The sequence below is a fragment of the Poecilia reticulata genome, chromosome 17 (genome assembly GCF_904066995.2).
Source record: "Poecilia reticulata chromosome 17, P_reticulata-male-v2, whole genome shotgun sequence".
Classification (NCBI taxonomy): domain Eukaryota; kingdom Metazoa; phylum Chordata; class Actinopteri; order Cyprinodontiformes; family Poeciliidae; genus Poecilia; species Poecilia reticulata.
Genome location: NC_088846.1, coordinates 26,835,673 through 26,858,771, shown reverse-complemented (window position 1 = coordinate 26,858,771; position 23,099 = coordinate 26,835,673). Strand labels below are relative to the sequence as shown.

At 39.5% G+C, this 23,099-nt stretch overlaps 1 protein-coding gene across 2 annotated transcripts in view; it reads left to right on the top strand.

The window, feature by feature from the left end:
* LOC103479473 (enhancer of polycomb homolog 1-like) overlaps window positions 1-22,176 on the top strand; it is a 37,754-nt gene extending 15,578 nt beyond the window's left edge. For both annotated transcript variants that reach the window (XM_017310179.2, XM_008433904.3), the window contains 13 exons: window positions 4,562-4,721; window positions 7,616-7,761; window positions 7,846-8,052; window positions 9,855-10,003; window positions 10,966-11,113; window positions 11,200-11,364; window positions 12,046-12,135; window positions 13,077-13,225; window positions 13,802-14,211; window positions 17,191-17,306; window positions 17,390-17,525; window positions 18,854-19,208; window positions 20,495-22,176. In XM_017310179.2, coding sequence (XP_017165668.2) covers window positions 4,622-4,721; window positions 7,616-7,761; window positions 7,846-8,052; window positions 9,855-10,003; window positions 10,966-11,113; window positions 11,200-11,364; window positions 12,046-12,135; window positions 13,077-13,225; window positions 13,802-14,211; window positions 17,191-17,306; window positions 17,390-17,525; window positions 18,854-19,208; window positions 20,495-20,567 — 2,244 coding nt within the window. In that variant the 5' untranslated portion in view covers window positions 4,562-4,621 and the 3' untranslated portion in view covers window positions 20,568-22,176. The remainder of the gene's footprint in view (window positions 1-4,561; window positions 4,722-7,615; window positions 7,762-7,845; window positions 8,053-9,854; window positions 10,004-10,965; window positions 11,114-11,199; window positions 11,365-12,045; window positions 12,136-13,076; window positions 13,226-13,801; window positions 14,212-17,190; window positions 17,307-17,389; window positions 17,526-18,853; window positions 19,209-20,494) is intronic.
* Window positions 22,177-23,099: the final 923 nt, after the last annotated feature.

Genomic DNA, 23,099 nt, shown 5'->3' with positions numbered 1-23,099 from the left:
ATTTTGGATATTTAAAATGTCTTCCAGTTCCAGTGTTAAATCTTCATTACATTGCTTGAAAATGGTCTCAACATTATTGCTTATCGCAATAACTTCTTAGACAATTTGTCGTGACAGGCCGAGGTGAATTCAGTAATTTTACAACTGAACAAGTCGGAATAGACGAGATGTTTTTAGAAGTGGAAGATGGGGAAACGGTTGCATGACTGTAAAGCTGTGTTGTGCTGCTGAGCCTTAACTCTGGATTTGAGTTGATATTTGATAAAAAGCAAACCTCAGCCAGCAGCAGATTGATGCCAGATTGGTTGAGTAATTGCATAAATGCGACGAAAGCTGCAGGTTTGAGATTCCAGGTGAAAATATGTTGGAGTTGGTGTTGGTTAACTCTCTATCAGCTGGTGACTCGCCTCAGGTTTGCTTTTGCACGACCTTAGTGTTAGTCAGAGGGGGGCAGAGTATCCAAAAATTGTACTGAAGAGTAGCACTACAACATATTAGTACTCAAGTAAAAGTGGAAAGTAGCTGTCCAAGTAATTAAGAGTAAAAAAAATTGATACTCAAGTACTGAGTAACTGATCAAATGATCAATCATTTAATATTTATAAGTGACATGATCAGACAGACCAACATATAAAGCTAAGTGGAAATTTTGGTACTTTTGAGGAGAAAAATGACAATATTTCGTATAAATAACAAACAGGCCAAAGAACATTTTCCCAAATGAGTTTCTTTCAATAAAAATCTTATAAAACTTTAACAAAAACTGCAGGTGTGTGTGTGTGTGTCTGTTGAATTTTTGGTTAAAACATGTTTTTTCATTCAGTGCGAAGAAAATCCAGAAGTTTTACTCAAGTGAAAGTAGAAAGCACAGCGTAGTAAAGATATTCTAGAAAGTATTTTTATTTTATTTTATTTCAAAAGTTGCTTGGGCAAATATAATTGAGTAAATGTAGCTAGTTTCTACTTAACTCTGGCATGCGAGTGTTTGATGAACTGGTCGAACTGACACCCTCCGCTAAACGCCAACTCATTCACTCCCAACTTCCTTTGTCTGGGTCTGCCTCAGGGCAAACAGACACACACCTCCTCCCAGCGGAGCCTCTCTACGCGGCTCAGTCTGCTGGCAAACAGCCAGCCGGAGTTAAAGGCTCAGCGGTTAAACCCGACTGGAAACGTTCAAACCAGCCGGCCGTTTCCCCCTCAGCGCCCAGCAGCAGGTGGCAGCTAGATGAGCTGGATGATGGGCAGTTATGGAGGGAAAACGCTCCGGACCGACTTTCCCTCCACATTTGTTCTCTCCAGGTCAGGCTGTCCAAAATATGGCCATTTTCAGTTGTCACAATATTTTAGGGCGGTTTAGTTTCTGGTGCAAAACACACTTCACATAAGATAAAACTAACTTACAATGAACTTTTCAGCAAAAAGGAAGAGGTTGCTTTAAGTGAATAATTCCTTAATGATGAAAATGACTAGTTCCATTGGCAGATTATTTCACTTATAGCAAGACATTTTTTCCATATTATAAGTAAAATAATCTTATTAATTTGTGTAAGAGCATTTTGAACTAAGTCGGATGTGAACGTCCTTGCTGAACAACAGATGCACTGATCAGGTTTCTGGCTGATTCTGGCTTGTGGTTTATTTCTAATTTAACCTTTTTGTTCAATGCACAGGAGAGTAAACCTGTTCTGCAGGTTGAGTCCAGTAGGAAATGAGATTTAAATGGATAAACGGAGGTATACTTTTAAACTAGTCAGGACTCCAACATGTTTGTTTTGATTAATTACATAGATTTTTATTTTTTTATTTTATTTTTTCCATCTAAAATGTCCCAGACGGAACCTTTCTATTGTGTTTCGGGTACACCCGTAAATCTGACGCACCAGCAACGAGGTCAATGGACAGCAAAGCTGGTTCTCTTGACCCACGAAGGGTTAATTTCTGCTTCAAAATTGATCTGATGGGACGCTAGGAAAGACTATTACTGTGCTCAAAGGAGCTAGCTTATTAGTGAAGCTATTCAAACCTAAACTAGCATCTCAATGCTAAACATGCTGCAGATGTTAGCATCACAATCCTTATTTTTAAAGGTCCATGACTTATCAGGAGTTCCTGAAACACTTTGCCTCAATCATAAAAAAACTGATTCAAATAAATGTTATCCAGCTCATGTATGTATATTCAGCAATTTAGCAGCGGAAAGGGTTTCTGAATTGAAAATGTTGGTTATTTTGACAGAAACTGCAATTAATTTGATTAAAATTTTCCATTGAGGGCCTTCACTAATTTAACAAAACTTCTGTCTTTTCATTAAGACATGCTGCTGTTTTTTTTCATATCAGAAATAGTTGGAGCTCTTAGTTTTTACAACATCCAGGAGAAAATGTGACTTCAACTCTCATGCTCATCAACTTACTGCAGCGTTTAAATCTGCAGATAAACTCTTAAATGATTCCTACACAGACACTTAAACCTCACATTCTCATCCTTAAATGGACAATTATTTATACACTTTTAAAATCAACAATAGCATTTTTGTATATATTAACATATTTTCCAACCAGATCCTTTTTCAACCGTTTTGAAGATGGTTTATATTTGTCCTTCAGTTAAGCTCCGATCTATTAATCGACCCCACACACTGATGGACAAAAGAAAAAAGTTACTTTAATACATTTTAAAAAAATATTTCCTTGTCTTTAAATTATAAACCCTTGCTCTCTGTCACAAAAGATTTTTTAATGTAAATTGGAAATTGATTTCTTTAAACATAAATTGTACCGTTGCGATCAGATACTTTAGATCAGTGTTTCTCATCCTTTTTTGGCCCAGCGCCCCCCCAGCCTTTATCCAGGTCCCTCACCGCCCCCACCAAAGAATTTGTAGGCTACTTTGCACGGACTATTATTTTATCATTAATATTACTATCACTATAGTAAATGTTTTGATTTTTATGCTTGTTTCTGTATCATTAAAAATAATTTCCCAGAGAACAAAAAAGTCATGGGAATAGAAATTATTTTCACAGGCGTCTACGAAAAATGCAACAAACATTCAAGTTAAAATCTGTAGGTCTAACAGCAGCCAATCGGAGTGGAACAAATATTCTTGTTCTTTGCCATTTTCTAGTTGTTAAATATTCCACAAAATGACCAGATATAAGATGTTCAACATGCCAATTTAAACTTTGATCTATTTGCAAACGACTGAGCTCTGCAACATTAAAACATGGATAGAACTGTAACTACATTAATCATAGCTTTTCTTCTCTTCAGTGTTTGTCAGTTTCTGGTGGTGCAGCTCTGTGCTGCCTTCAGGAGAATGGGACATCAGAGTTTCATCCATAAAACTTCACCCACATGGCATTTATTGTGCAAACCAGAGCTTTCAGTGGAAAAACTAAAGTTCCAGGTCCTTTTAATACCATACAAATATGAGACAGAAACATGGATTATATATTTATATAGACTTGACTATTGATTATAGATTAATAGTTTTACTGGACAGAAATTACAAAGAACAAATCTGGTTCTTAATTAAATCCTAATGAGTCAAATTGAAAGTGTCATGGTCTTGCCATACCAGTTTATTCCTCTGTATTTATTTTAGTTTCTTAGTTTATTCTTGCATTTTGTTCATTCATTTCCATTTAGTTTAATTTGATTAGTTTTATCCTCTCTTGGTTTATTGTTATGTCCACTTTAGTTTCTTTCCTGTTGCTAAATTTATTTTATTGTTTATTGACGCTCACCATAATCTTCACTCATCACCTGCTGCGCCTCCTAATCATCATATGTTTCACATAATGTGTTGATTTTTCACTGTTCAGCGTCGGATTATCTGTTTTTATGCCTTAATTCACATCTAGTTTGTCGCTCCGTTTTATGTCCCGCTTCTCCTGTTGCAGAGATTTGCGCAATGTGCGCCTTGGTTTTTTTTTTTTTTTTACCCCCTAAGGTGCAGGGCGGTCGGGAAACATATCGATGGAGAAAAGGCAGACTGACATAACCCTTTTAAAACAACGGAAACAATTTCTGCATTCTGATTATTGAAAGTGCTGTGTTGTTCTATCACACTCGTTTCATACCAGACCACTTACAGCACCGGTGCTAACGCTATAAAATGAACGCTTTCTATCGAGGAATCACCATGGAGGGATTTCTTTTCTTTATTAAATGGGTTCATTTTTCAGAGGGATACACAGTGAGGGTATCGTGATTTTAGAAGCTAACAGAAGCTAACAAACACTGAATAGAAGAAGAGCTGCCATTGATACAGTTGCAGCCAAGCATGTTTTAATGTTACACAATACAGTTTTACCAAGTTGCTCAAAGTCTAAACTGGCATTGTTGTGCATTTAAGGTGTAAAGTTTACCTTCAACCAAAGGCATCCCAGCGCCCCCCTTTTGTAAAAATGTCCGCCAGCGCCCCTGCCGTCCTCTGAACGCCCCCTGGGGGGCGGTACCGCCCACGTTGAGAACCGCTACTTTAGATTGTTCTGTCTGTGTTTGGCTGATTTTATTTTTCTGCAGCAGCCTCTTTAATCTCTCTCTCCCCACAGGAACACCATCTCCAGCGGGCCATCTCGGCGCAGCAGGTCTACGGCGAGAAGCGGGACAACATGGTCATCCCGGTCCCCGAGGCGGAGAGCAACATCACCTACTACGACTCCCTCTACCCCGGCGACTACAAGATGCCAAAGCAGCTCATTCACATACAGCGTGAGTCTCCAGTTTCACAACCCCACAGATGAAAGATGTATTTTACAAGTAAAGGCCCTCAGACGTTTACTGTGAGATTTTTAGAGTTGTCACGTTCTCACGGCTTAATCCAACTAATGGTGATTACTTCATTATTTCATCAATCAACTAATTTAGTAATTGATTAATCTGGAGTATACAGACTCAAAAGTCCATTAGCTGAAAGTCCAGACTCTGCAGAAATTCAAAACTGTACTGAAAAAAATAAATACAATTAGCATTAATAGAGGCAGTTGTTTTGATTCTAATTGAAAATAAGGGATTTAAAAGTATAACTGTGTCCCATGTCAGAAAAAAGCTACATTCACCCAATATTTATTTATTTTTCTTTTAACGACCCAATTCTGAACTTTCACCACCAAAAAACCCGATTAGAGCCACTTTCATATGTGGAACTAAATCTGATGCATATCAGTCTGCAGGCTCAGTTACAGACAAAAAAACAACTTTTTTCTGTTAACATGTTCATGGCAGTTTCATCGTCACCTGGTTCAAATCCTGTAATAATAATAATGATCTATTAAGCAGCTTTTGTTCTCCAGTTAATCCACAAAATAATCAACAGAATAAGTCAATTAAACCCATGTTACATTAAAACAAGCGCAATCATTTCCATTTTCATAATTTATATTCTAGATCTTTTTTTCTGAAGGACAATTTTGTTTATAGAGTTCATAATTCATTTTAATTGTTGTTTTTATTTATTTTTGGCTATTTAAATTTTCCAGTTCCAGTGTTTAAATGTAGAATTTAAAGTTTATTGATCTTTCTTACATTATTATTTCCATTATTTTACTTTCAAATGGTCTCAAAACAACAACATTATCACATTAACTTCTGGGACTATTTATCCTCCAGCAACATTCTCATTTAACTTGAGCTTTTTGCATGTTGGATGTATTATTTTGGCTGCAGATGCACCATTTTCTACAAATGATCAACTGAACACTAAATGGATTCTGTGTTGCTGCGTTTTAGGGAATTGAATGTTTATTTTCCTCCCTAAAAAAGGAATTTATTTGGATCTTTTAATGCATTTCTAATGCGAGACATCTTGAGGATGTGCCAGCTTTTTGAATCCAGTTAATCGCTAACTAAAGTCCTGGTTAGCTGCAGATTGTCGGGGAGATTTCCTCGCCCTGTAATCTCGGAGGAAATGAGTTTGCCGGATCGCTCTGCGTTTCTGTGTCACTGCTGGTTTCCACGATTGTTTCTCAAAGAAAAGCAATTTGCTGTTCTCCAAACGCCGCCGCCAACGCTGGAGGTGGACATGAAACGTCTGGTCCGGCTCACAGCTGCTCCTCTTATGGGTTTCTCCTGAACCAGAAGGAAATCCTCATCATCCTGAAGATCAGAAATGATTAATCTGGAGTTTTTCCACAGTAACAGCTGCTGCTTTTAATTGAAATTGTCTGATTCGAATCAGAGTAAATGTTCCTTCTGAAGCCGTTTTATTTGTTCTCATTCCGAGCCGATATGTTTGTCAGTGAGATGTGATCAAGTTTTTGTGAGGTTTATTGATCTGATCAGTTTATCTCTCACCTGACTTCCACTAAATTCACCCCAGAAGAGTCAGAGGAGATATTCTCTCCAGTTTTTTAATCAATATTATTGATTAAATCTGTGTCTGAAGCGTCGGATCGGAGATGAATAATCTGCTGGGGGTTCAGTGAGAGAAATCTGAATTTCATTTGGCAAACTGCCTAAAAGCATTTTAATGGATAAACACAGATAGTGCTGCTTCTCATTAGCTGCAGGAATCAATCCTTCATTTATCCGAAAGGTCAAAGTTTGTCTCATTAAGCCTGATGATCGTCCAGACTGTGATGTCCGGCACGTCCCAGATGTTTTGGTCTCCTCTGTTTCTGATAAATGGGGGCTGCTGCCTGTATTTAGCTTGACCTTTGACCTCACAGCACAATGCTACCTGGTTTCTTTATAATGTTTTGGATATTTGAAGCTGGTTGTTTGAAACGGTTTGAGTCGGCCAGTTATGACTGGCCTGGATGATCTGAGGAGTTATTAATGCAGGAAAACGTTGTAAAAGGTCAAAATGACTAAATTAAACTTCAGTGGTTATCGAGATCAAGTCTGGGATTCTGTCTTTGAAATGGACGCAGTTGTTGGTTTCAAAGTCTGATGATTTAATGGTGAAGTATTTTCCATTTGTAAAACCGACGTTCCGCATCTAATTTAATTTTTTTTGTAGGGATGAACGATATATCAGCACCCGTCTGATATTTATATCTACATTTATGACTGAGGAATAAAACTGGGCCGTTCAGAACAACCAGTTGTTTTTGGGTTTTTTTTTCTTATTGTTGTTTGTTTCTGGTTGAGTTTTTGTTTTGTTTTTTTTCTTTAAGGTGTAAAAATGGTAGTGAAATGTGTAGTACATCAGTAAATCGGCCATCATTGAAGTATTAATATCGGATATTGATATCTGCCCATATTTTCATGTCTGTGTATCTCTAATTTTTTGTCTGAGTTTTTGTAAAATTATCACGTTATATATAATCTACTAATATAATTTTTTTTCCTGTAAATATTTTGATTTTATTCTCGTATTATGACTTTTTGTCTTATGACTAGTATTATCATTTTTTTCCTCTGATTTTCTTGCTTTCTTCTTGTGACACTTTATTCTTACATGATTTTATTTCTCGTACAACTTTTTTTTTTCGTACAATATTATGACTTTATTTTCTTCAAAACGTTTTTCTGGCCCAGGAGACTGACGGACTTTTATTGTGAGCTGCTGTTTGTTTTTGTTCAGCTTAATGACTGAAACATTGTTGGAATTTTCACAACCGTTTTCTGATGTCCATAAAATAATGTTTTTATTTTTTTTGCAGCTTTCAGCTTGGACACGGAGCAGCCAGACTACGACCTGGACACGGACGACGAGGCCTTCGTCAACAAGCTAAAGAAGAAGATGGAGATCAGCTGTCTTCAGTTTGAGGAGATGATCGACCGGCTGGAGAAAGGCAGCGGTCAGCAGGTGAGCTTTCACCGCCGCGCCGCAGCTGGAAGCCGCTAAAGACTCGGCGATCTGAGTCGCGTTTCTGGTGTTTTCTCCTCCCAGCTGGTGAGTCTCCCCGAAGCCAAGCTGCTGCTGAAGGAGGACGACGAGCTCATCAAGGAGGTGTTCGACTACTGGAGCCGCAAGAGGAAAAACAGCAAGGCCAACTCCCTGATCCCCACCGTCAAGCAGGAGAAGCGGGACGGCTCCAGCACCGGCGACCCGTACGTGGCGTTCCGACGGCGCACCGAGAAGATGCAGACCAGGAAGGTTCGTTTCCCAAACCCTGCACTCATTTTCACATGTTTTAGGTTTTTTACTGCATAAGCTGTTGAGTCATGAAGGTGTTTTATTGCTCTTAGCTCCACCTGCAGGGGATTCTTTTTTCTTTTCCGTTTCCTCCTTGTTCTTTTGGTGAAACGTGAACAGACTGGGTGGATCCAGGCAGCAGGGACGTAAATGTTCTGCATACTTCAGCTCTGACGTTGGCGCAGTGAACTCTTCATGTGAAAAGCTAAAAATAGACACAGGTGGATCAGACTCTGCTGGGAAACTTGCTGTCGGTCATGAAACTTTTGACTAACATCATGTTTCCTGATTAAGTAAAAAAAAAAAATCACTTTATTTGAAAAAGTTGCCAAGTTTAATGAATAGATTCACTCCAGCTTTATTTTACCAAATGTTGCTGCAGGTTTGTGATCCAACTTCACATTCCCTTCAAATAAAATCTAAACATTGGGAAAAATGTGTCTGGTAAAAGACAAAACTTTGTTTTACCTAACGTTTTCCATTTTTAAAAATTCTGTAAAAATCTCCCCTTAAAAATATTCAAAATTTTGTCCGTCTGCATTAAGTGAATGAACTGAGAACCAAATTTTCACAGTCTTTGGATTTTATATTGGGGGGCCATGAATAATTATACCAGGGGCTGCAAATGGCCCCTGAACCAGACTTTGGTCGTCTGATGTGCTGGTCAGTGAGTCGGACCTGCAGAAACTTTAAACCTAATAGTTTAGGTCACATTAAATTGCTGGTTAACGTGGACGGCCGACTCTGTGGCTCATATTATTGTTTCGTTGAAGCGTTTTAATCCAGTTTGTTTTTTATCACAATAGTTTTCTAATGAACTAATCAGGCTGTTATTCAACTGCAACAAAAGCAACATCAGCATCAGAGGCGTTTTTCTTTTCTCTCTGATTAGTCGTCTTAATTCAGTTATGAGACGTCTGGATGTGGTTCAACTGCTGCTTATGGTTTGTTTACGTGAACAAATGAAGCAAATACAACATGGAAAAACTTGCAGCTTTACTTTTATCCTTAAACACAGAAAACGTGAGATTTACATGTCAGCTTTTCTTCTCTCTCTCTCTCTGACAGAAATAAATTTAAAACATTTTCAGTTTTGACCAAGGCTTTGATGAATGAATTTAATTATAAAACGAAATTAAAATTCTGTTTGGTTTGTGGAAAACTGAGATGGATCTTATTAGAAATTAGAAGTTGAATTTAAATGAGACTAAACATGCAGTGAAATACAAATTTCTGTTTGGTTTAATTGTTTCAGGATAAAATAATTAATCATGTTGGGTTTATAATAGTGGTGATCCAATTCTGGCCAATAATTGATTTAACAAAAGCCTATTTAATTTATCTGAAAAGTTGCTAAAATAGTCAATTATTGAGCAGGTAAAAATTGATTGACAACTATTTTAAAAAAGTAATTTTTGGCCGTTTGGCTTTAAAAAATATAAAAACTCCTTAAATTACTGGTTGCTCTTTTTTTTTTTTTTTTACACACACACACACATATAATGTCAATATTTTAGTACATTTTTTCTTTATTCTCTAAGTGTCTGTCATTTGTCCCCAAATCCAAGCTGAAGTAGTAATTTTGAGTATTTGTATTCAGAACGTTAACAGTCTGAGTTTCCATGTTTTTGTCGCCAGACCTTTGTGGTTTTGTTCATTTATTTATCACAGCCTTGAGTCCTAACTGAGGACCATGAATCCAACATGAACCTTGAACCCTTTTCACCATCTCCTTACATCTGCGTCTGCCTTTCCTCGCTCAGAACCGTAAGAACGACGAGGCGTCGTACGAGAAGATGCTGAAGCTGCGCAGGGACCTGAGCCGCGCCGTCACCATCCTGGAGATGATCAAGAGGAGGGAGAAGAGCAAGAGGGAGCTGCTGCACCTCACGCTGGAGATCGTCGAGAAGCGGTGAGTCCAGCTGCAGACCCAAAGTTCTGCTTCCCAAACGGGGCCGAGGCAGAAAGCCGAGGTCCCACGACATCCTGGAAAACGCTGGAATTTCAGTCAGGTGTTTGGAAGGTGCTTGATTTCTGCACAAAGTTCTTGAAAGTGCTTGACACTCAAATAATAAAATGCAAAATGTTTGACTAAATAATGGAAAACATCATTTGCAGTTAAAACCAGATGTTTTCGTACACCTGATAAAAAGATTTTTTTTTCTTCTTTTGGTTTAGTTATAATCACTGAAGTTATTTATATTTGTTAGAAGCCAGAAAACTTGGCAAGGACACTTTTTAGAGATTTTGTTTGTAACTTTGTATTTTGTAGATTTCATGTTTTGCTTAATTCATCTTTCGGCAAAAAATGACTTGGGCAGTAATTTAGGAATCATTTAATTTGACTATGAATGGGATTTACCGTAATATAGTTTCTTTGAATTGTTTCAACGTTATGTTTATTATTCCCAACAGCTTTTTATTTAAACATCACAACAACTTTGATGGATTTGAATTAATGAGTTGCCACAACATTTAGTTTCCCTTTTGGATCAATTAAGTATTTTTAAATTTGACTTAAATTAAGTTTAAACCGGCATTTTGGAAACTCTTCTGATTATCTGACATTTTAAACAAACATTGTTTTAAATTTGGGGATTTTTTTTTGTGTTAAATTAGTGTTTTGTTCTCGGGTCAGTCAGGTGTGGAGGGTGAGTGAGAAACACTTCAAAACATAAAATTTTGTTCCTGCTATAGGATATGAAATGGTAAAACCAAAAAAACATTAACTGTACTAAACATAACGGTGAACTGAAACTCTTTTTTTTAGTTTATTTGTATTGTTTTTGTCTCTAAAGTGTGGTCCTGGAAAAATTATTGAATTTTACTGGAATATTTCAGAGTGGAGACTGATGCTTTCATTTCCGTCTCCAGAAACTCCATGTCGGACTTTGGTGGAGAAATAATGGCGGAGGTTCTGGCTGAGCGGGCGCTGGTGAGGCCGCAGATCATCCCCCTGGTTCCGCTCACCAATCAGTACCGACACCAGGACCATCTGGACTCCAAGGACTACAAGTCCAAGGTGAAGCCGCCGTCAGGACCGCCAACGCTAAGGCTAATGCCTTAGCTACGCCGGAGCGTCGTTGTACTAACGCTTTGCTCTTGCAGCCCGAGAAGGCAGAACCCCAGCGGCCGAAGAGGAGGTACGAGAAGAAGCCGAAGATGTTGCCGTTGTCGTCGGGAATGGCCCACCACACGGGTCCGGTCGTGTTCAACGCCAAGGACCTGAACCAGTACGACTTCCCCAGCTCCGACGACGAGCCCTTCTCCCAGGTGAGGCGCTAACGGGTTAGCTCAGCCTCAGCGATCAAACGATGGAGTTTGATTTTAGTTTCTCGAGGTCTGCACTGCAAAAACACAAAATCTTACCAAATAATTTTGGTTTAGTTTTTAGGGCAAATATATTGGAACACTTGAAATAAGACAAAATTAACTTACAAGTAACTTTTCAGAAAGTATTGGGAGCATGATTTAAGTAAAAAAAAGATTTATATTGATGAAAAATGACCAGTTCCACTGGCAGATTATTGGAAGAGAAGAAGAGATTTTACCCTGTTGTAAGTGAAATAATCTGCCAATGAAACTGGTACTTTTTCATCAATATTACATTTTTCGCTTAACACAAACTCCCTTTACTGGATGAGTTTATATTATTTCACATCTACCAAGACATTTGCTTTGTAAAGTGTGGGACTTTGCTGTCAGGCAACGTCTAATAATAATGAGCAGAAACCCTGAATCTCTCTTTTTGTTTCCGTTTGTTTTCGTATTAATGAAGGGAAGGTGATCCGCCACCTTATTGGGTTTAATTTAAAAATCATTCCCATCTTCTCTCTGGTGCAGTTCCAGTTTAAATCTCTGCACTTCTGAGAGCGACAGAACTTCACTGTGAAAACACTTTTTTTGTCCTTGAGCTTGACTGGAACCCTGACCTTTGACCTCTTCTGCCCACAGCTCCACTCAGGCTCTTCGGAAGCGGAGGAGGAGAACGACCCCGACGGCGCGTACGCGTTTCGCAGGAGAGCCGGCTGCCAGTACTACGCCGTAAGCCTCACACTTTTAGCTCAAGCTTTAAACAAACCGCGTTTGAAACGGGTGCTGGAAATCCTGGAGTTGAATTTCAATGAGGTGTTTTCAAGGTTTGGAAAGTGCTTGATATTCAAACTGCATTTGAAATTTTTATTAAAACACTACTCAACTCAACATTAGAAAATGTTGAGTTGAAACCAGACATTTTTGTTCACCTAATAAAGACGGAAACGGATTTTTTTTCTCCTGTCTGAAGTTAAATCAGACTAAAATTACTTGCATTGAGTTTTTATTTGCTAAACACCAGAAAACGTAGCGAGAACTAATTTTTATAGATTCTGTTTTGTAGCTTTCTCTGTATAATTTGAGCAGAAAAATTCATTTGGGTTGTTTCAAAGTAATAAATATGGATTATTCCTAATTTCTCAATGAATTATTGATCGTCTGTAAAACGTTAAAGAAAATTATTGAAATTCCAGGATTTTTTTGTTGTTTTTTTCCCTCTTGCCCTCATATGAGGTGTTAAACATTTGAAAACATAACATTTTGCCACATATGAATTTTACCCTGTGCAGAATAACAACACAAAAACTATTAATAATAAATAATATTTCATCATTTTTCTAACATGATGAAACAAAAAATGTTTTAGATGAAAATAAAAAAATCATTTCTGGCAAAAATTGACTTCATTTCCTTAAATGACTTTCAGGAGTGTGATGTAATCGTGAATTTAAATAATCATTTTTTATCTCCAAGGTGAGGTGCTGGAAAAGTCTGGAAACTTGCCTTGAAAACTCTTGAAATGTGCTTGAATTTTACTGTGTGAAAAAGTGTGTGAACCCAGTTAAACGGTGCGATACCGGCTGTTGGCCTGCGGTCGGGTTTTTATCGGCCGCAGACGTGGTTCCTTTCAGGGTCGGGTCAGGCTGACCGCTGTGGTTCTGTGTGTCCAGGCCCGTCCGGACCTGGTGGGCAGCTGGCCGTGGAGCGGCGCCTGGGACGGCGGCCTGGCCGAAGCGCGCTTCCGCTACAGCCTCACTACGCTGACGGTTCCACGCCGCTGCCTGGGCATGGCGCGGCGGCGCGTGGGACGAGGCGGCAGGTCGGTTCTGTCGGTTCTGCTTCGCTCCAACATTTCATCTGAAACTCGATCGCATGTTGGAGTGGAGATACAAAAAACCAAAGAAATGTCATGGAAATCCTGTGCAGTTAAAATATAACAGTTTTTGAGTTGATATCTGTAAAACGTTTATAGATTAGATTTTTACTTTTGCAGAAGAAAGATGTTTATTACTGCAAGTGGATACAGAAAAAAAACAAAAAACTAATATTTATACAGTTGAACTTAATGAAACTTCATGATTTATCAATTATTTTTACCAAGCAGATTTGGAGAAAGAGAAAGCAAATATAACTTACAAGGGACTGAAATTAATAAAAATAAATGCTTCAGAAAGATGCATTTATATTAAATGTTTACTCTTTCTGGATTTAAATGTGAAAATCATCGTCATGAAGCGATAAGACGTTGAATTTGTTTTTGAAATATTACTGTAAAAGAGGAGCACCATGTTTATGTGAACAGAGGGCAGATGTTATTCTGATTTATTTTCTTACATGAACTGTTGATTCGATTAAAGAAGTTTTTCCTGACCATTTGGTTCTTGTGGGCCTGCAGGGTGTTACTGGACCGGGCGCACTCGGACCACGACGGCTCGTTCCACCAACTGGACCCGGAGACGCCCGACCTGCCGCCGCCCGCCTCTCCGCCTCCCTCGGCGACTTCGCGCTCGCCGGCTCCCGACACGCTCGCCGGTACCTCAGAAACAAATACCTCGGACAGAAGTTCCCCCGCCTCGGCGCCGCCGCCCTGCTCGGACCTCAGCCAGATACTGTCTAATATAAAGTCGTGCCGCTGGAGGCACTTCAGACCTCGGACACTACCACTACACGAGCTGGACAACGCCCAGCCGCTGTTCAGGAGGATCAGTCGAGGCGTGAAGCGCCCGCTCGCCGCTTCAGCTGGGGGACGGCCGTTCGGATCGCAGCGCCCGGCCAGGGTGGTCCCTCCTCCCACACCCGTTGCTGGTAAGTGGCAGTTCATTAAAGCTGCAGCGTGTAACTTTTATTAAAAAAAAAAACAAACATTTTAACATATTTGTTGAAACTCCCACCATGTTATGACGGTTTCTAGAGTTGCACAGATTGCAGTTTTCCTGTCTTTATATTTCCTGCTCTGCCGATTCAGATTTTTTGTGGGATGATTATTAAGTGCAAACGTGCAGGAATGACCTGGTGGGTCTGGTCTGTCAGACAAAACTCTCTGACTGCAGAGCGGAAGACAGAGGCTGATTTTTAGAGCTGAGGTGGTTGAGATCGGCTTCACATGGAAGTATCAGCCGATCAGATTTCCCAAAATTGAGGAAATCGGTGCCGATAAATGGACTTGTCAATAAATCAGTACACCTCTAGTTTATGAGACAAATAATCTGTGAAAAGCTCGATCTCCTTCCTGAGCTGCTGCTGTCGTCTGAAGAAATGCATCGCTCCTGACCAAAATCAACCAATCAGAGCCAGGAGGAGGGTCTTAGCGCTGTCAATCATCCTCATGTACTCCCTGAATCATCTAGCTGTTGCAGGAAAACTGTTTGTCTGCCATCATCAGTGGCTATGCTAACTAGCATTAGTTAGCTGCAGTGTAGGCAGACCTGTGAAGATGCTGTTGCACTAATAAATGCGACTAAAAATAAACCATGAATGAGTTTCTCTTGTTGGGGCATTAGTCCTTTCATGGAAATGTTTTTTAACTAATAGGCCGACTTTGTAACTGTCTTTATGTGGCTCTGAAGGTTCACCCAGATGGCTAAGCTGCTGGAAACATGCAGTGGCTCCAGGAAGGAACCTTGGGGAACCCCACTTATCCCAAAATAATTTGTTTTTTGCTGGTTGTCCAAAAAGTGTTGCTCATGTTTTTTTCTGTAGATTCTCTCCATGTTGTTTTTAAAGTTGGAGCAGCTCTTTGTTTTAATTAGCCGAGTGTCTGTTGTTGAAGTGCGACTATTTGTGCAAAGACAAATGAGTCGGGTTGCATCGATTTTGTCTCAACGAGTATCTGAATAATTCATCCTTCCAGTATCAATCACGTAAAGATATCAGTTATTTTAACGACGTTACTGCATCTGCTTTAATTTTACGTTTGTTTACTCCGACTCCCACCTTTTGCTCTGTGAAAGATTTGTTCTTGTTTTTAAGTTTGAGCTCGCCTCCCAATCCCAGAGGCGTCAATTAAACCTGGATGTGCTGAATAAATTCGTGACGCACGCCGGATCCGTTGCTGTCGACTCGCAGGCTAAACGCCGCACTCTGAAGGCATTCAGGTGCATCTGGTGCTGCACGCATTGTTTTTACATGCGTTGCATGCTTTTGGTTATTGATTGTTTGTGAAGCTGCACCGTAATGAAAATACCCAGGCAGGAGTCAAAGTAACAGGGTGGTTCTGCTGGAAGCGACGCTACAGCGGTGCAGTTAAAACTTTAGATTGGAGGAATGCGATATGCTGGAGATGCCAACAGATGTTTGACTTGGAGAATAGAGGGACTAGTAATCTCAGATGCTGTGGACTGGAAAACTTGTGGGTCGGCGGGGAAAGAAGAAATCAATATTTCAGAGAAGCATGGAGCCGTTTAATTTCATGACATGAGAAACAAGTCTTTGAAATCAATAAAAAGTAAAAAAACAAAAGACTCGAGGCGAAAACCAAGAGTCGGGCGGAAAATGCTGATGCTTTACCGACAGCAGGATTTGAATGGTTTTTTCCTGAGTTGGATGTGATTGAATTCCTGCTTCTGAAGATTAGCTTTAGCTTTACACCAGATGTGCTGCTGCATCTGAACAGGTTCTGGTTCTGGGTTCACTCATAACCGACTGGTTCTGTTTGCACACACTGGGAAATCGAACTGATTGTTTAGAAACGCTAAGAGACAAATGAATGAAGTGACGCAGATTTGATCCAAACACCTTGAAGTTCTCACCTGATGTTTGAAAAAGTTTAGCTGGTTGTTTTGGGAACCTGGTTGGTTTCACGGCTTTTCATTCCCAGTCCACTGTGTGCCTGTAATATCACCAAGACATGTTCGGCGTCTGACCTGTAAAAATAGGCAGGTTCAGATGCTTTTAAAGGGGCTGAAACTGGGATCCACTGCAGATACTTCCCACATTTCCCAAGTTAAATGAAAAGGTTGGACGGTTGTTTTCACACCATATTACCAGAGGATTGGTCTTTCTTTCTCGGACGTAAAACGTTTCATTTTCTGTCTGTTGGAAAGTGTTAAAATCAGACCGAAACAAAAAGTTTTGAGATGATTAATGTTTCAAAATCTAAACTAAGTAATGGCAAATTCAGGAAACGTTTAGGTTCAATCAGGTTCTATTGCAACAGAACTTAATCTACTCGTTTCTTCCTTTTGTGTGAATTGTGCAATGTTTTAACACTGAGGCGTTGTCCCAGTTGCTCTTGGTTTGTTTTTCTCCAAACTGACTGTGGATAAAAAGTTTAAATGTATATTTTTTTTGTTACTGTTTTGGCTTAATTAGTTAATTGGTTCTTTCAGCAAATTGTTTTTTCTCCCCCCCGAGTCTGTAATAAACTCCGTTAACGATTATTCAGTTATTAAATTTGTTGCGGATTAATTCAACGGTTGATGAATCATGATTAATCGTTTCAGTTTTAAACAAGTATAAAAAAAGTTGAGTCTCTTTTTACTCTTATTTCTCCCCGTTGTACCTGCAGCTGTTTAATTAATCACAAGTGATCACAAGTGATCTGATTGATCGTTTCGGCCCTGGTGTGAAGTTATGAACATACAAAATCTCCTACTCATCTTTTGGTTCTCTACGTTCACACACAAAGGACCAGCAGTCGCTGTTTCATGGTGCTTCACTGTTAGAAAGTAGAAACTAATACTTTTTGGTTAAAGGAATCAGCCTGGTTTTCTACAGTATTTTATCTCTGTGTGGGATAAAGACGTGATTTTTTCCCATATGGCTAACTTGACTCCTCTGTCTCAGCGTTCACAGCAGAACAGTACCAGCAGCATCAGGAGCAGCTGTCTCTGATGCACAAGCAGCAGCTGGAGCAGATCCAGCAGCAGCACCAAGCCAACAGCACTGCCAACAGCACACAGGTCGGTACGCCACCATGCCGCCGCCGCCGCCACGCGCTCAGCCGCTGAGTTTCTCCTAAACGCTCCTTCTCTTCCCCACGCAGAGCCTGGCGAACACGCTGGACGAGGCCAGCGCTCACTTCGCCGCCTCGGCCCTCGTCTCCGCCGAACAGCTGCTGGCTCTGAAAACCAAGGACGAGCTGGCCCTGGGAGGCGGAGTCAACGGCGTCCTCTCCTCAGGTACAGCCGACGACACAAACGCTCCTCCCTAGAGTGTCGCTGGATGAAACGCCTAAAATTTCCCCAAAGATCAAATAAAAGCAGAAAACCAGAGTTTATGAAACCCGATGCCTTCCTTTATTTGGGATTCTGGTGAGAAGCAGGAAGCAACCTTCATCGCTTGGCGGTTGCTTAAATCTGGGCTTAACTACAAAAAACGTTTTATAGATGGTGACATAAATAAGTTTTCTCTTTTAAAATCCTCACCAAGCAAAACAAATCTGTCATTTTCTGGGTTTTCTAGTCAAACTGCCCAAATTACGGTTTTTATTTTTGTGAGCAGTCACACATGTATTTCTGTACAATTTGGTGTAATTACTGCTCTGACTGGTGTTCTTTCAACTGGTGTTTACTACAGTTAACGATTACTAAATATTTGGCTATTATTTCAATTATCGATTAATCACGATTGTTTACTCATGTCAACCGCCCCCTTTTTAAAAATCACAATCAGTCTCTCTCTAAATGAGATTGCTTGTATAAAGTTCAGATAAAATGAACATGCAGGTTGGTAAATTAACAGAACAGGAAAAAGTGTTTTCACTTTTTGTAAAACAAAAGCGCTGCAAAAACACAAAGTTCTAGTTTCTAGTTCATATTTCTTAATGCACTTGAAATGAGATAAAACTAATTTACTGGTAACTTTTCAGTGAGATATAAAAGTTTACAGTCAATGATGCATTAATATTGATTAAAAAAGAACTTATTTCATTGGAAGATTATTTCACTTATCACTAGACATTTTTCCCATGTTACAAGTTAAATAATCTCCCAATGGCATAAACTTTTTGTCACAAATGTTAAGGAATTATTGGCATAAAATGAGTTCATATTGTTGCTGAAAACTCATTTTTAAGTCAGTTTTTCTTGTTTGAAGTGTCCTGAGATATTTGCACTGTAAATCAGACATAATACTTGGTAAGATTTTGTATTTTTGCAGTGAAAACATGAACTTGAGAGATTTCAACACCCAGAAAACCTGTTGCAGTGATGATTTAAAATTGTGAGCATGAACATTAAAGTGACAGAGACCCAGATTGGTTCCTTTTTAAATACACAGTAAAGTTTTGCTAAAGTGAATTTTTGTTTTAATTCACATTTTGCAGTTGTCTGTGGCTCCTTTGAAAAACATTTTTAAAAAGTAGAATTTATTTAATTTTCCTCTAAAAGACGGTCGATAATTTCAACTTCCATCTCCAAACCCCTCCTCCCCCTGTCACCTCTTTGCCTTCCTGCCCCTCCCACCGCCGCCGCCGCCCCCCCTCCACCCGTTTTTACCCCAACCTCAGGTGTCTACAAGGGCTTGTCGCTCTCGAGCACAGCGTCCCCGTCCCCCGCCGCCCCGGCTCCTCCCACCGCCGCCCCGACGTCCGCCTTGCTCCACCCCTGCTCCGCCACCAGTAACAACAACGGCACAGCCCACCCACCCGCCAACGCCGCCGCCGCCAACGCCACTCAGGTCCTGCTGGGAAACAACAACAGCCTCCGTTTGGCGATCCCCACCGGCAAGCGCATCCACGCGCCGCGGACGCTGAGCGCCACCATGTCGACATCCGCCTTAAAGCTCGCCCACGCAGCAACCGCCAACTGTCAGAAGCCCAAGGTGGCCGCCTCCTCCACCTCCCCGCTGGACATGGTGCCCAGGTGAGGAAAACACCTTTTGTCCTGTAAAATATTGGTAATAATGCGAGGACACATTGTCAAAGATCAATGAGATTAACACTGTAAACATTTTAAATATCCAAAATACACAGAACAACAGAAACGACAAATAAGATTAATTATGAAATTTCTGTAAACAAAATTGTTCTTCAAAAAATGGTCGACTGAGGCTAAAGCAGCAAACCAGAAGATTTTTATCATCCAGTCTTTGGGAGAAAGAGGGAAAAGAAAAACGGTAAATAATGAAAATGGAAATTATTTAATTTGTTTTAATTCATTATGCGATTAATTTATTGCTTATTGCAACAGGGATTAGCTTTTCTCTACAATCAAGAAGGAAAAAATCCTAATTAAAGGCGACTCTTAAATTAGATGTTGGCTTTGATTGAAGGAGCTCAGTGTTTCTGCAGTTCTACAGTTTTCTGGATGTTTGTTCCAGATTAGAAGAGCATAAAAACTGTTCTCCATGTTTGGCTCTGGGAATAAAACGGATTAGTCATTTTTTAATCCCAGTGGATTTACATGTTATAGCATCATAACAAAATATACCCAATTTAATATACATGTCTTTAAAAGAACAGTATAAACTGTATATTAATGAAATACCTAAGATCTCGGATTTGTAAATAATTTAAGTCGCATGACAGTAAAGTTGAAATAATGGGAGAATAAAGTTTTATTACCAGAATAAATGATATTAGAATATTTTGTAGCCTGGTCTAAATACTGTCATACAATTCAGACGGGATGATTAAAGCTGCTTTCTGTTAACGTTTTCTGCCATTTGTGTTTTCTGTTTTAAAAAACGCAAGAAAAAACATTCTTAAATTGGATCTGCTGTGAAAAAATAATTTTATTTTCACGCTATATTCACCAGCTGAAGCTGGAATGTGATTGGACAGATTTGTTTTTTTTTTTTTTTTTTGGCTGATTGAAACTACAAAAAACAGTCAAGTGGTTCAGTTTGTTGTTGGACCCAAAGTGAGTCAGTTTGTCTTGTTTTAACCAATGATCCGGTTTCTGTCAACTTCCCAAAGACTGTTTAGATCGGGTTCAAAGTAAAAAAAAATTATTATTGTTGGAGCCTGTATTCCTGCCGTAAACGTTAATAGTTGATGCTGTTGAACTAAATATTGAGTCCGTCCTGGAATTAACAAAAACACTTTTGCTGATGTTTGTCTCACTTCCAGAAATAAACCTTTAAAGCCTGAAGCCGTCTGTGAGCGCTAAGCTAACGGTGCTCCTCTGCCTCCTCTGTCCCGTTTCAGGGAGAATCTGGAGCAAGACAAGCCAGCACTGAACAGTCTGTCAGAGAACACAGTGGCCATGGAAGTCACGTAGCCTCCGCCGCCGGCTGCGAGGGAAACGTCACCCGGCGGCGGCGCCGTTTTCTTCCTTAGGGTTTTCTTTGTTTTCCTCTTTGTTTTTTTTTTTTTTTTAAGGTGCTATGCATCATTTTGTTTAGTCGTGAATGCAAGTGGTGGCTGAATGAGCACGGCAAGGTTGGGTTTCCACGGCAACCGTTTTGGGACTTAATTGCAATGCTCGTCTCGTACAAATTTCTTTTTCTTCTCCCCTCCCATAATTTCCCCCTGCCCCCGTTTGTAATTGTTAATAAGAGATCGTCTGTAAATTCTTAATATGGCAATTATATGTACAGTACAGCATATTTGTAATAAATACCCCCGCCCCACCTTTAAATGCCCCGAAAATACCCCCGCCCCACCACCACCGCCCCTCGTTCTTGTATATAACATTACTTGAATACAGAATTGTTCATTTGTGATGTTTTGCACTCAAGATACAAAGTTAAAAAAAGAAAAAAAGACGAAAAGAGAAAACGACAAACTGCAACTGGTGCAAAAATAACGAGGAGTGAAAGTTGTACCACAGAAAAATGTATGTCATCACATGCATGGTGCAGAACCTGCTGTTGGATCTATTTATTGTGCCGTGTTTACAAAAAGTTATTTCTCCCCACCTTCCCTCTCCCAGCTATTCATGTCGGGTTTTTTTTTAAATTTTTTTATTTTAAATACACTGTACCTCTCACCGGTGCCCCCAAGCTGTAGTCAGTGTTTAGCTACATTTAGCTACATCTGCGTATATTTTTTAAAAACATTGAACATGTTTCTGTTGTTCCACCATATTTGTCGTGTTGAGGAGTCGCAGGCCGGTAGGCGAGGCGTTTGTTTGCTCTTCCTTACATTTTTTTATTCCTGAGACAAGTAACAAAACAATTGGGATGAAGACTTTCCCAGAAGTCTTTGCTGCTTCTGACGTATCTAGGCACTATATGATTTTTTTTTTTTTAATTGACTGATGCTGCTTTTGTATGATTTTTATCGTTTGGTTTCCACTAGATGGCCTCATTTTTCATTGTTTTTCCTCCATCTCATTGTTTTTTTTTTTTTTTTAATAAATATTTTTGTATCACCTCCCCCACTTTTTATTTTAAATTTGCTCATGGAAAAACTTCATTCTTTTGTTACTTGTTGCTCTAAACGAAATATATATATCTATATATAAGGGAGTAAAAAAAATGCAGTAACTGACATTTATCATTCCAGCCTCTATGTAATAACAAACATGTATGAATTGAAAAAAGAAATTAGACGTTTTCTCTACTTTAAAAGAAAAAAAAAAGCTATCCTGAAGGCTGAAAGGCCATGAACCACATGTTATCGGGTGCCTTCATTTGGGAAAAAATAAAAACCTAAAAAAAAATGTGCTCTCTTCTGTGAAGAGTTTGGTACTGAACAAGGCTACTTGTAGTTTTTCTTTGTCTGTACCACTATCCCAATGCCCATTCCAGTTTCCCAGTTTGATTCATGACTCTGTTTCCTGTTTGTTTTTTTTGTAGACCCAACCACCACACACACGCAAACAAAAGAAATCCTTTTGAAATGTCACAAAATGAAATAAAAATCCAGGGCATTATGTGTTTCGACCAGCATGTGTCGTTTGTTTTTTGTCGTCTACAGTTTGTCTCCAAATGTTGCTGTAAATTACCTCCAAGTTTGGGAAGCTTGTTTAATTTGGAAAAGTAAGTACACCCCTGCTGCTTCGTTAGGATTTCATAAGGAAAGTAGCAGCTAGCTTAATGCTAATTGAATAATTTTCAATGTGACCTCTCATTATTAAAAGCAGAATTTTCAAGGTGGGAGGTACTATTCTCAATTTATATATATATACACACACACACACACATTATTTATTCCAAAGTCGTTGTGGATGACGGCAGGATTTCCGGTTGTTTCCATTGAATGTACAACTGCGCAATTTGGTATTTTGATATTAATGAGCTTAATGGAAACTTGGATTAATAAAATCGATAAAGGTTTGGCGCTAGGATGACCCCCCCCCCCTCCAAAAAAACTGCTATAGACTTTGTTTTTTCGTACCAGTCACGTCAACAACCGGATGTTGCCGCTGGCGGGAACCACGAAGAACACGACCGGAAGTAGCTTGAGGATCATGGTGGTCATGTTTGACTTTTTCACGTGTGATTTAAATTTTTTTATGGAAGCCACGTAATGACGAAACCGTATTTTTTTCGACAGTTTTGTGCACAATAAAAGAAGCTTCCGACCAAAGACTTGCCTTACATGCTAAGCTCAACTCAAACATGTCCTGGATGACGCCATTATCTGTTGGCTAGCACTGCTAATCCAGCTCATTTGCGTTTGCTGCCCTTCTGGAAGTCACTGAAAGTCAGGAAGTCGGGATACGATGAAGGTTTGAACTTCCTCCGGCTCTCTGCATCCATGAAGTTTCTTCTTCAACTCCTGGTATTTCGGATTTGGTTCAGGTATGTTATGAGCTATTGAGATGCTAATCAGCTGCTGCATGTGGTTACAAAATGCCTCGTTA